The sequence below is a fragment of the Vulpes vulpes genome, chromosome 14 (assembly GCF_048418805.1).
Source record: "Vulpes vulpes isolate BD-2025 chromosome 14, VulVul3, whole genome shotgun sequence".
Taxonomy (NCBI): domain Eukaryota; kingdom Metazoa; phylum Chordata; class Mammalia; order Carnivora; family Canidae; genus Vulpes; species Vulpes vulpes.
In genome coordinates, this window is record NC_132793.1 from 24,081,034 (window position 1) to 24,095,188 (window position 14,155).

General features: G+C 36.3%; 1 protein-coding gene across 21 annotated transcripts in view; it reads right to left on the bottom strand.

The window, feature by feature from the left end:
• Positions 1–14,155, bottom strand: part of ITCH (itchy E3 ubiquitin protein ligase) — a 155,233-nt gene that overhangs the window by 33,539 nt on the left and 107,539 nt on the right. For all 21 annotated transcript variants that reach the window (XM_026009865.2, XM_026009863.2, XM_072736071.1 and 18 more), the window contains 3 exons: positions 13,071–13,140; positions 7,205–7,289; positions 1,987–2,115 (listed from right to left, as the gene is read on the bottom strand). In XM_026009865.2, the coding sequence (XP_025865650.1) occupies positions 1,987–2,115; positions 7,205–7,289; positions 13,071–13,140 (284 nt within the window). The remainder of the gene's footprint in view (positions 1–1,986; positions 2,116–7,204; positions 7,290–13,070; positions 13,141–14,155) is intronic.

Below are 14,155 nucleotides of genomic sequence, written 5' to 3' on the forward strand. Positions count from 1 at the left end.
ACAAAGTCCAAAAATAAATCTTTGCATGTATATGGTCAAAGGATTTTTTACAAGGGTGACAAGACCATTTAACAGTCTTTTCAACAAGTGGTGCTAGGAAAACTGGATCTCTAGTTGCAAAAAAATGAAGTTAGATCCTTTCCTAACACCATTTACAAAAACTAACTAAAAATGAACCCAAAACCTATACCTAAGAGTTAAAGCTATAAAACTTAGGTCAATGCACAGAAGAGGAGAAAATATTTGAAAATGATGTATCTGGTAAGGGATTAATACCTAGAATACAAAAAACTTCTAAACTCCAACAATAAAAAAACAAACCAGCTTCGAAGAAGGGCAACGAAGTTGAATAGACGTTTTTTCAAAGAAGATATACAAATATTTGGTCAACTAGCACATGAAACGATGCTCAAAATCATCAGGCAAAGAAGTTGAATAGACGTTTTTTCAAAGAAGATATACAAATATTTGGTCAACTAGCACATGAAACGATGCTCAAAATCATCAGTCAATACAAATAAAAAACCACATGAGGGCAGCCCCGGGGGCTCAGCAGTTTAGCGCCGCCTTCAGCCCAGGGTGTGATCCTGAAGACCCCGGATAGTCTCAGGATGGGCTCCCTGCATGGGGCCTGCTTCTCCCTCTGCCTGTGTGTGTCTCTGCCTCTTTCTCTGTCTCTCATGAATAAATAAATAAAATATTTAAAAAATAATAAAATTAAAATAATAAAAAAATAAAAACATGAGATACCACTTTATACCCATTAGGTTGACATTAAAAAACAAACAAACAGGGGTGCCTAAGGGGCTCAGGTCATGATCCCAGGGTCCAGGGATCAAATCCCGTATCAGGCTCCCGACAAGGAGCCTGCTTTTCCCTCTGCCTAGGTCTCTGCCTCTGTGTGTCTCTAATGAATAAATAAATAAAATCTTTAAAAAAAAATAAACAAAATAACCATTGATATGGATGTGGAAAAGTGGAACCTGTGTACACTTTGATGGCAATGTAAAATGTGGAAAAGTCTTGAAGCGCTTCAAAAAAACACCAAATTACCATTGACCCAGCAATTCCACTTTGGAGTATATACACAAAAGAATTGAAAACAAAAACTCAAACAGATATTTGTACACTCATATTCACAACTACATTATTCACAATAGTCAAAAGATATAAACAACTGAAAAGTCCATGAACAGATGTATAAATATGATTAACATACACTAAAATATTATTCTGCAATAAAAAGGAATGAAATTCTGATACAAACTGTAATATAGATGAACCTTGAAGATATAATGCTAAGTGAAATAAACCAGTCACAAGCACAAATACCGTATGATTCCATATATATGCACAGTCAAGTTTAGAGACAAGATAGTATAATAGTTATCAAGGGCTAAGGAAAGGAAGAGACAGGAGAGTTATTATTTAATAGGCACAGAGTTTCAGTATGGGATGATAAAAATGTTCTGGAAATGGATGGTGTTGATGGATGCACAATAAAGTGAATGTACTTAATGCCACTAAACTATACACTTTAAAATGGTTAAAATGGTAAAACAGTGTTATGTGTATTTCGTAACAAAAAAAAAACCCTTAAACAAACCGCATAAAGCAAAACAAAACACAATGTCACTTTTCGAAAATGGAAAAGAAAAACAAAGTAATAAGAGCTTTTACGTTAAAAGGTAATGGAACTGAAAGAAAGCAGGCATCAGAAATCGAGGATTAATTGGTAAGCAGTAATGTACTGGTAATGTCTAAATAACTTCTTTAGTGCTGTGTGAATAGATACACATAAAAAAGGCCTCTAAAAGAAATTATGGTGATAAAAAAATACAGTAATAAAAACACAAAATATTTAATGAACAATGACCTATGGGCAACTCAACTCAAACAGAATGGTATTCCTTGCTAATTAAGATCTTTGTAACACAATCTTAGGAATCTGTTTTATTTCTAATCTACAATGTTTAAAAAACTCACAGTGCAGATTTTCCAGTGCGGGGATCAATATAGGTGGTTGTTCTTCTATTGTGGTCCACAAAATATGGAATTCCATCAACTGTGAATCTCATTTCCCAGCCTTCAGGTAAGGGCTTTTCATTTAACTGACTACAAAACATAGGAAAAAATACAATTAAAAAATTTAAAAATGTTGAAGAGCTGTTTCCCAAGTACACAAAACAAAAATTACCCATAAATGCAGCATCATTTAGATCATTTAGTTCAGTGTTCCAGTTGTTTACTAGACCCATCTATAAATATCCTACAAGCATATTAAACATGTCAGTAGGTTCATGGAATCACCACTCAGTTTCCACCTATCTACTTAGCCTATAATACCCATCTAATAACCCACCTAACATCTTTTGGTAACCAAGTTCTGCCCGTTCTGTCTTAGAAACCTTCATACTCATCAGTTTTCAGTCCCCAAGAACATCCTTACCCTGGCATCATTCATCTCTCTTCTAAACTTTCACAGTGGCCACTGAACTGGTTTTCCTGCTTCTTGTCTGACTCTGGTCCTATACTTGTTTCATGTTGCTGACAGAGTACTAAACCAGAGATCTGATCAAATCAGTCCTCCACTTAAAGTAATAACCACTGTTCACATTACCAATGGTAAGCCTTGAACTCTCAACACCTGGCACACACTCTGCCCTCAGCGTTCCCTTTCAGGTTTAACCCTGCACTCCGATTCCCTTCCATGAAACCCTGTGATTTCATAGTGTAGCACTACTCACCATTTCCCTAAACAAGACATAATCTGTCATACCTCCAAGTGAAGTCTTTCTTTTTGTCCAGAATACCTTAATTATTCCTCTGTTAAGACAACTCAACTGTTCTTTCTCAAGTATTTCTAACCACTTCCTTAATACCTATCTTTAGTCTTTGGTCAATCTCTCTCAACTTCAGTTTGTTAAGAATGTTTATATATATATACAAGAATGTTTATATAGTAAGACTGTGAGAAGAATAAATGAGACAATATAAGTAAAAACCTTTTACACATAGTAAGCCTTCAAGTTATAACTAATAGTATTCCTCCTACTATATATTGACCATTTTCTTTCAGTCTCTCGAAGTACTTCCTTCATACTGCTAGCACAGCATCTGTTAAGTTTTTCAGCCTGTGGTCTGGCAACAACTTCCCACCCTGCAATACTACTGAATTTTAAAACAGGAACTAAATTATAAGGCAGTAGTGCATTTTTATTTGATATATATTAAATTAATTGGGCCATAAGAATAAATATTCAAAAATGCTTACTTGTGAACCTAAGAAATGTTTACATTTTAAAATATTCCACTAGAGGGCAGCCCGGGTGGCTCAGCGGTTTAGCGCGGCCTTCAGCCCAGGACCTGATCCTGGAGACCTGGGATTGAGTCCCATGTCGGGCTTCCTGCATGGAGCCTGCTTCTCCCGCACCTTTATCTCTGCCTCTCTCTCTCCCTCTCTCTCTCTCAATCTCTGAGTCTCTCATGAATAAATAAATAAAATCTTACAAAAAAAAAAATTCCACTAGAATGGGCAGGGAATTATTGAATACCTCTCTTGTAGTTTGTATTTGTGTATTCTGTCAGTCTTTTTAAGTTATAGTTAGGCATAATAAGTGTTCCAAGTTTTTACCTATTGCTAGTTTGTTTTCCTCTATTCTACAGCTTCAAATTTTCTCACCTGGTGCATTTAGTGAGAGAAAAAGAGAGAGAGAGAGAGATGGAAATGTCCAAGTTGGGATCCCTGGGTAGCGCAGCGGTTTGGCGCCTGCCTTCGGCCCAGGGCGTGATCCTGGAGACCCGGGATCGAATCCCACATCGGGCTCCCGGTGCATGGAGCCTGCTTCTCCCTCTGCCTGTGTCTCTGCCTCTCTCTCTGTGTGTGTGTGTGACTATCATAAATAAATAAATTAAAAAAAAAAAAAAAAAAAAGGAAATGTCCAAGTTCACATCAGAAAGGAAGAAAGGGAAGGGTTGGGGCATTTAAACTAGTTTCTAAAAACAAACAGACTGGTTTAAGAGAGCCACTATTGCTGACAGTATTGTCATTTTCCTCAAGTGTACTTCAGAAAAATAAAAGGCAGAGAGAACCACTGTCTAGAACAGTATTTTGTAAACTATGTTGAAAGGTTAAGAACATTTAGCTCTATTCACAAAGCTGAAGAGATATGTCAGATAAAACACACTAACAAAAATTTTTTAAAGGTGACATTTATTATATTTCTAAGATATACTCAGTAACAAATTGTTGTCTTGGAAACAAAACAAACTGGATAATACTAGGTCATTTGTATTATTTATTAAGATGATTCTCACTTTAACTCTAAAACTTTCAAAGTCCAAGGTGGAACAAAAAAATGGTAGCAAACGTGACATGGTCTATTCTGTCCTTCAAGATAGAATTTTACAGAACAATTTAAAATGTTACCTTTGAAATTTTTCATTCTTCTTTTGGAAATTAAATATGTATATGTATATATATATATAAAGATTTTATTAATTATTCATGAGAGACACACAGAGAAAGGCAGAGACATAGGCAGAAGGAGAAGCAGGTTCCCCGAAGGGAGCCTGATGCAGAACTCAACACCAGGACCCTAAGATCACACTCTGAACCAAAGGCAGATGCTCAACCACTGAGCCACCCAGGCATACCGGAAATTGAATATGTTTAAGTTAAATACCGTAACAACATTAAAAAAGTTGTTAGTATGCAGAAAGAGAATTTAAATTTAAAGCATATCATTAGAACAAAGGTTCTTAGAACTTTCAACCAAGGTATGTGTGAAAAGTTAATCATATCAAAATAGAGGTCTGGCCTCTGCCCTCCACTAACAGAAGGTAATCTCTAGACCTCTGGAATGTCCTACATGTCAGGAGTATCTTTGTTGCTTGGGAACTCTGAACACCAGTCAAGGATGTGATTTATGATGGAGGCTTTGGGACACCCCACAGCAGTTCCAATACCTGGAGTAACCAGAAACTTGGAAAATACTAACTCAACCTCTGGGAAAAGACTAGCGACTAAAGGATAGCTATGTAAGGCAGTACATGATGAAGCCCCAATAAAAACTCTGAAGAGCAAAAATTCAAACAAGATTTCCTCGTTTGCAATACTCCACGCATACTATTCCATATAAATTCTGGGTATTTGGAACCTCACATTCTGTCCTGTGTCTCTTCCTTCTGTTGCTTGTAATTCGTATCCTTTCCCTATAATAAATACAGCTGTGAATATAATAAAGCTTCAGTGAGTTCTAGTCTCTCAAGTGAGTTACCAAACCTGAAAGTGGTTGTGGGAACTCCTGAATTCATAGTCAGTTGACCTCAAGGGAGAGCAGTTTTGGGGATCTCCCAGCTTGTAGTTGAAGTCTGGAGTGAGGGCATTTTGTGGAAAATGCTCTCTGACTTTAGAACTTGCCAAAATTCCCTGCAGAATGGAACCCTCTGGTGGTCTGATAAACGCACAGTATTAGATTTTATCAGAGGCTAAATTGTGTCCACCTGCAAGTTCCTATATTGAAATACTAATTAATCCTCAATACCTCAGAATGTGACCTTATTTGGAAATAGGGTCATTGCAGACATATTAGTTAATATGAGATCATAGAGGAGTACAGTGAGCCATTAATCCAATATGGCTGGTGTCCTTATAAAAAGGGGAAATTTGGACAGTGAGACATGCAGACGTGAAGAATGCTATGTGAAGACTGCAGTTACACTGTCACAAAGCAAACTACCAGAAGCTAGGAGAGGGGCCGGGAACAAATCTTTCTAGTGCCTTCTAAGGGAGCAAAGCCCTACCTACACCTTAATTCTGGACTTCTAGCCTCCTTAACTATGAGACAAATTTCTACTGTTTAAATCACTCAATTTGTGGTACTTTGTTAAGGTAGCTCTAGCAAACTAATACAAATGCAATTTACATAATGTTACAAAGAAAAGCAAGTAGGGGTGCCTGGGTGGCTCAGTCAGTTAAGCAACTGCCTTCAGCTCAGATCATGATCTTGGAGTCATGAGGCTAGGATTGGGCCCTGCATCAGGCTCCCTGCTTAGCAGGGAGCCCACTTTTCTCTCCCTCTGCTGCTCCCGCTGCTTGTGCTCTCATGCATGCTCTCTCTCAAATAAATAAATAATTTAAGAAAAGAAAAGCAAGTATACACTTACCAAACATTAAAAAGACAAACTTTTCTTGAGATACAAACTTCTAGTTATGAAATAAACAAGACACAGGGATATAAAGTACAGCAAAGGGACTATAGTCAGTAATAATGTAATAATTCTGTATGGTGACAAGAGTAATTAGATTTAATTGTGGTAATAATTTCATAATGTATATAAATGTCAAATCACTATGTTGCACACCTGAAACTAATATATTATTGTATGTTAACTATACCTCAATAAAAAGGGACAAACTTAGAATAATAGTATGTGTCTCTTTATTAATGTATTAATGAGCAGGTTCTTGCAATATGTGTAAATAGTATTTTGAGATAACTACAAGTGCAAAGTTATATTAAAAACCTGTAATTTCTACTGGTGGGAAAGTCCTAGGCATTGCTAAATCTACTACGGTTGTAGCATACAATCACAACAGAAGGAAGGAAACACTCAATTTCAGGTAAAGGTTAGTAAATCTGAATCTGTATTTATTCCCCCTAAGTCACATATTCCCTGAATTCTCTCCAGTGATCCTAGGTTACAAAATCCTGCTTTAGAATTACTAATCTGGACTTTCATATAAATAGGAATTTCTTTTTTTTTTTTTTTTTTTTTTATTTTTTGAGAGAGAGAGAGAGAGAGGGAGAGGGAGAGGGAGAGAGGAGCAGAGGCACAGGCAGAGGGAGAAGTAGGCTCCATACAGGGAACCTGATGTGGACTCGATCCCGGGCCTCCAGGATCATACCCTGGGCTGAAGGCGGCGCTAAACCGCGGAGCTACCAGGGCTGCCCTAAATAGGAATTTCTTAATATATAGTATATTTGTATAAATCAATGAGTTTTCTTCCCTACACTCAAGAAATTCACATCCATTATAAGACAGTAATAGTGTAATTTTTTTCTTTCTAAAGTATATGAGTAACTAATGTTTAAGGACTTTCGGGAAAGAACTTGTAACTTGATTTTTTCCATAACTGATCCAGAAATAGAGTACAATCTTTAAGAGATTATCTATATACTAGTAACCCGAAGTTTCTTACCCTTGACTTCTGGGGTCTTCCCATTGTGTAATACGAGTGTTGTGGTTGACAAAATATACTCTACCATTGCTGTCTGTTCTCTTCTCTTAAAAAAAAAAAAAAAAGGAAAAAAAAGGCAAAGCATTAGAGTTGGCATGGTCTTCTTCCACAAACTGAAATAAAAGGTGATGAATCTGCCATTTCTCACTGCATTGATTTTATAGCTTTTAAATCACAACTTTAAATAGTTTGATTTATTCTTTCACCTTTAAATTCAGATACCTACTAGAGTTAAAAAAATATCATTACATTATACAAGCTAAACAGACTTAATTCACAATGTCCTGCCTACAGGTCTTTTTCTGTTCAATCTCACCAAAGGCAGCAAGAATAATTAACATTTTAACTTTTCATACATGACCTCATTTTATCCTTGACAGTCCCAGGAGTAGATGGTTTCAGTTCATCTTGAAGATGGGGAAACGTGGACAGGTTAAGTTATCTGCCCCAAATCTCAGAATTGAGTAGGAGTGACAGGATGAAAAGTTAGTTCCCTATTCAGGGATTTCTTGCATAGCCTATCACCTCATTTCTTAAAATATAATGGGGGAGAGGGATACAACTTGTTTCTTTGTTATATGTTAGACATTATACAACTAGAGAAGACACTGTTTCAAAACATATCCTCTTCCTTAATATACTCCGTTCCTAAACCCTAAATATCTAGAGTAACTTTCTACAGGAAGGCGGTGCAGAAGGCTCAGCTCTTTAATTTACTGCCTTTGAAATTACTGCTTCTAAAAAAAAAAAAAAAGAAGAAAGAAAGAAAAGAAATTACTGCTTCTTTCCCCATCTGCCTCTTGCTTGAGGATTCTCCTTGGTTTCTTATTCCCATTCTACAAAATTTCCCCTGTATTCCTGAGCTTTCTCAATAAGGTTGAGAAGATAATGTGGATTATCATTTTCTCTTTTAATAACCAGAGAGCCCTTTACATTTTAACATTAAGTTCTATTGTTTTTAAACTCTTCAATTCTTTATTTCATAACCAATCAATTCTTCATCAAAACATAATTCCTGCACCTGAATATTTTTAGATGTCTCAAAATGAGTTAAGTAATGAAGAATAGAGAGTGGATTCCAACATTTTTAAAAGCATAGTTTCTAAAAATTAGCAATTTCAAACAAAATTCTAAGGTTAATTCCAGGCTGATAAAGCCATTTTTTATCTCCTATGGTTTGAAAAGTTTTTAAAATAACATTTCTTTAGATCCTCTGGATCTTTCTCTAAAGCAAGCTATTGCAGCCAAGTCTTCAGTCAAATTATATAGCTATGTCATGTTAGCATTTGGTAACTTGTAACTATATCTCCAGCGCTAATTCCAGGATTTCGAGTAAATCACTATGGGATGTTAAAGGGATATACTGCTGAGTATCATGAACTCCATCCTGACATCTCAACTACTTTTTTTCTGTACCACTTGGGCTTAAAATGGAAATAGAACCCCAAGTGTATATAATATACATTTAATAGATAAATGGGATTCTGCATCTTGTGACGTATTATAAATATTAACACTGGCTTCACTGGGCATGGCATCTTGAGTAGGAAATATAATCAACTTTTAAGTTTGTCTCTGAGGCCAAAAGAAGCATCCACAGTGCTACATCTGGTTACACAATAATGTTAGTTAATATTCTTGACAGTCACGTTAAATTCAAAATTTTTAAATATATTTGCAGAAAATCTATAATTTTTTGTATCCAAATAATTTTTAAAGTAATTTTCAGAATCTAAAAATAATACCCTAAGTGATTATCTGCCACATTATAAGTTCAGACTTCAGGGCCACGGATTTTCTCTTTCTGAAGCAGGATAAATTTAATAGAAAACTTCTTTTCTATATATGTTCTAAGTATACAGCTGACATCAGGATTTCTTGGAAGAGGCTGTGAAAAATAAAATTTCAAAAGGTGGATGCACTTGCAAACTGAAAGCTCATCTGCTTTTAATGAGAGGAAATACTGTGGCTATAGAGCTGATTTTACTTTGTTGAAAAAAGTCACATGATAAACAATGCTGAAATTACTGAATAGCAAACCTGAATGCAGATCAAAGCACTTCCTGACTAGATGAATAAAACAGTAAAACACAGAAGCTTCTTGCTGTTCTATGCATTCTTTCATAGCAACTCTCAAAAGGAGAAAATATCTTTACACTTGATGGAGAAAACCAGCTATACTAAGAAAGCCCTATTAGACTACACTGTTGAACCAAAAGCATCCTTTGTTCTATAGCAAACAAAGTTTAGTTTGCATGTATTAAAAAAATTTTTTTGCATGTATTAAAAATTATTCACTGTAAGCTTGTGAGGTGGTAATGTCTAGTCCAAGCATATAAAGTCTGAAAGAGTAAGGAAGCTAGATTTAAAAGACATATGGTAGGGTGCCTGGGTGGCTTAGTAGGTTAAGTGTCTGCCTTCGGCTCAGGTCATGATCCCAGAGTCCCAGGATTAAGCCATGTATCAGGCTCCCCACTCAGCGGGGAGTCTGCTTCTGTCCCTGTTCATGCTCTCTCTCTCTCTCAAATAAATAAATGTTTAAAAAATCTTTAAAAAATATATATCATGGAGGTGCCTGGGTTGGCTCAGTCAGTTAAGTGTCTGCCTCTTGATTTCGGCTCACGTCTGGATCTCAGGGTTGTGAGTTCAAGCTCCACCCTGGGTTCCATACTAGTCATGGAGCCTATTTAAAAATAAATTTAAAAAATAAAATGTACATTATGTCACAAAAATATGCTGTTGATTTCAGAATGTAAACACAGGCTGTAAATTGGGGTTTCATTTCCTAGGTCAATCATGAAGATATGTCAGGTAGGGTTTCATCTATTACAGTGCCAGTGTTGTCACTGGTTCCACAAATAAGGCATGTGCCTCACAGGCAGAGTCTTAAGCAGTGCTTAGTCTAAGTAACAGAGTGATCATGAACTCATTTAGGAAAGGGGGTATATCTCAACTTCAGAAATGTGAAACCTCAGGGCACCTGGGTGGCTCAATTGGTTAAATGTCTGCCTTTGGCTCAGGTCGTGATCCCAGGGTCCTGGGATTAATAAATCCTGCATCAGGCTCCCTGCTCAGCAGGGGAGTCTGCTTCTCCCTCTGCCCCTGCCTGTGTTCTCTCTCAAATAAATAAATAATCTAAAAAATAGAGGGGGTGTGTGAAACCTAAAACTAAGCATTAGAATGTAAAATAAGCAAGGCAAAATTCTGATAACCTGGGTGAGCTGGGATTGGGTCTTTAGAGGGAATATTTTAGGGAAGTGTTGTTGGCTAACGTTGTGAAAAAGAGAAAGATCCTAATAATGAGGATAATAATAAATGCAGAAAGCACCAGAGCTTGCAGGAAAAACTTTTTGAATAAAGGCAACATACCCTATAATTCATGCTTCTCTGAGCAAGAGGCAATTTTTTCTTATAACTGCTCTGGAGAAGGTCTATGTTACTGACAAAAGCTAACTGGGTAATGATTCTTCTACAGTAAAATTAAGAGAATAATATGTGACCTTCAAATACATCCTTTCAGTGCATCAATTTCCCCTCTGTAACACAAACATATAACAATTCTAGAAATAAAGCTCGGAAAACCATCCATGCGTAGGAATGCAATCTGACAGGTCTGGTGCAATATGCTTCATAAAGGCAAAATGCCCTTTTCTAAAGTACTTCATACCAACCATGCATTCTCCTCTCTGAACCTCCAACACAAAAGACTCCTTATCACACTGCCAGGCTTTGGTAAAGACAGAAATTCACAATTCACTTTCAAATGCCCTCCCTTCGTTACATGCTAATAATAGTAACTGTTACAAGTATGACCTATTACCTTTTTTTACCTCTTTGTCTCACAGGAGTGTTAAGGATAAATAACCTGAAAGGCAATGAGGCTTCTCAAAGGCAAACTTTTATATCTAGTATCATTTATATGATTCATGTGATCTTGACACATCAATTTTTTTCTCCATTCCTCAATAAAGTAACACTAGAGCAATCCATCTTAGGGATCAATGCCTCCCAACAATACTATCTAGAAATATCACTTTCTGAATTTACCCCCTAGTTGTGAAATATCTGCACTTTTGAAGATAAAAATTCAACTAGTTCCATAACTAGTTCCAAAGCCAGTTATGGAACTAACTGGCTTTACTATTTTTTTTTAAGATTTTATTTATTTATTTGACAGAGACAGATACAGAATTGGGGGGGGGGGGTTGGCAGGGGAGAAGCAGGCTCCTGCTGATCCCAGGACCCTGAGATCATGACCTCAGCCAAAGGCAGATGGTCAACTGACTAAGCCACCCAGGCACCCCTATTTTCTACTTTCTATATATACTCTTTGGCTTCCATGCAAAACAACCTTTATATTGCCATGTTTGCCAACAGCAAGTCTGAAAACTTGCTATTATGCTACGACTTATACAATGTTATTAAAAAAACAAACAGGTAGGGTAGGGCTATCTTAAAATCTATTAATAAAATTTTAATAATAAAGTACCAAATGTACCCAACAATTGCCCAATTGCAACAAGTGTAGAGCACAAAGTTCTCACTCTTTAGCATGTTCCCCTTCTACTGTTCTTTCAAGATTACATCAACTCAACCAAACTGCGGACAGTGTTTTAGAAGCACAAATGTGGTGAAATATTTAAGCTTTTTATTTTGAAATAATTATTAAATGATGCTGCAAAAATCATTCAAAGAATCTCATGTACCCGTCACCAGTTTCCCCTAATGGTGACAACCTTACATAGCCATAGTACAATATTGAAATCAGGAATGTGACACTGGCACATTATAGTTAACTACAGACTTTCTTTATTCAATTTTCGCCAATTTTTAAGCTAAATTCATTAATGTGAATGTATAATCTATGAACTTTTATCCCTTATGTATAGATTTGTGTAATCACCACGATGGTGAAAATACAGAACTATTTCACTGCTACATAAGTACTTACATTACCTCCTATATTTGCACCCACCTACCACTGGCTGTTTCCTGGCAACTACTGATTTGTTTTCCATTTCAGTAATTTTGTCATTTTTTAAAAAAGATTTTTATTTATTTGTTCATGAGAGACAAAGAGGGAGAGAAAGAGGCAGAGACACAGGCAGAGGGAGAAGCAGGCTCCATGCACGGAGCCCGACGTGGGACTCGATCCTGGGTCTCCAGGATCAGGCCCTGGGCTGAAGGCAGGCGCTAAACCGCTGAGCCACCTGGGCTGCCCAATTTTGTCATTTTGAATATATTATAGAAACTGAATCACACAGGATATACATCTTTTAAGACTGACTGTTTTTCAGTAAGCATAATGTCCTTGAGGTCTTTTCAGATTATTGTGTGTATTAACAATCCTTTTTTTTTTTTTTTAACTGCTAAGTGACCAAAGTATTTTTAAACTTTAAAACAGTAAAATAGGGCAGCCCAGGTGGCTTAGCGATTTAGCACCACCTTCAGCCTAGAGCGTGATCCTGGAGACCTGGGATCAAGTCCCACGTCAGGCTCCCTGCATGGAGCCTCCTTCTCCCTCTGCCTGTGTCTCTGCCTCTCTCTCCCTCTCTGTGTCTCTCATGAATAAATAAATAAAATCTTAAAAAAAAATAAAATAAAAGAGTAAAATAATTTTGAATTTCAATAAAGTAAACTATAATAAGACAGTCAACTTAGAGCTTCTGGGAAATTTAATACTTATTTGGCACTCTGAATTAAACTAACACACCTCAAAAACTTCCCAGTATTCCCTCAAGCAAGAGCAGGCTATCATCCATAATATTTGATTTTTAAAATGACCAGAAGTATCTGATTTTAAAATGAACAAAATCATGTGACTTACCCCATCCAGGTGGCAGGGGACCAAGGGGATCAAATTCTTTATTTTGTGATGTAGTAAACAAATCTTGATTCTAAAAAGAGTAACAACAAAGTGAAATCATGAACAACATAACCAAAGTTATGAGTTCTGGTAGGTCTTCCCTGGTCATGTGCAATGTAACATATTCTTACAAATTCACATCTTACAGAAGTGTCATACAGTCAATGGATAAATGCCAGTACACTCTGGAGAAAAACAATCTTTGTAAACACTAATGCTTGAAATTATTTGAAATTCAAATATTATATATATATAATCCTCACCCTCAAATGATCATTTTCTTCTTGAGCTATAAATCAGTAAATTAAGAGAAATACATAAATTCCCAAAGAGTCATTTATAAACAACAGTATTCAAGAGTCACTAGATGGCTGAGAACTACCTTGTATTTCTTTTCCTTTTTTTTTTTTTTTTTAATTTTATTTATTTACTCACAAGAGACACAGAGAGAGGCAGAGACATAGGCAGAGGGAGAAGCAGGCACCCTGCAGGGAGCCAGATCTGGGACTCGATCCAGGACTCTGGAATCAAGTCCTAAGCTGAAGGCAGATGCTCAACCACTGAACCATCCAGGAGTCCCCAACCTTGTGTTTCTAACTCAAAAAGAAACAATCACATACAAAACTGGTATATACAAATACTGTGGGTATAGAATTGGGCGAGCAGGAAGAAAAGGCCATCAGAGGAGTGAAAGGAAACAATTCCAGTTGGAAAGAGTTGATAAGTCTGCATTTGTAAAGAAGATTTCTTAAATTTGCTTCTAATGACCACATTGATGGAGAGAGAAATTTGGCTAGATAAAATGAAATCATTTGGAAAAAAATGAGTCAACCATTAAAAAAAGAGAAGCAAAAGTCATAGTCACTATGTTTTGGTATGGTTATAAACCAAACCACTATGTTTTGGTTTAAATGTATAATAAAGTGGAGATAATACATGGTCTCTCAAGATTTGGTTAAACCTTTTCTCCTTTAGTAAGATAAAATGAGTAAATAATAGATTCTAACTCCTTTTTAACAAAAACTTATTAACAGAAAAAATATACA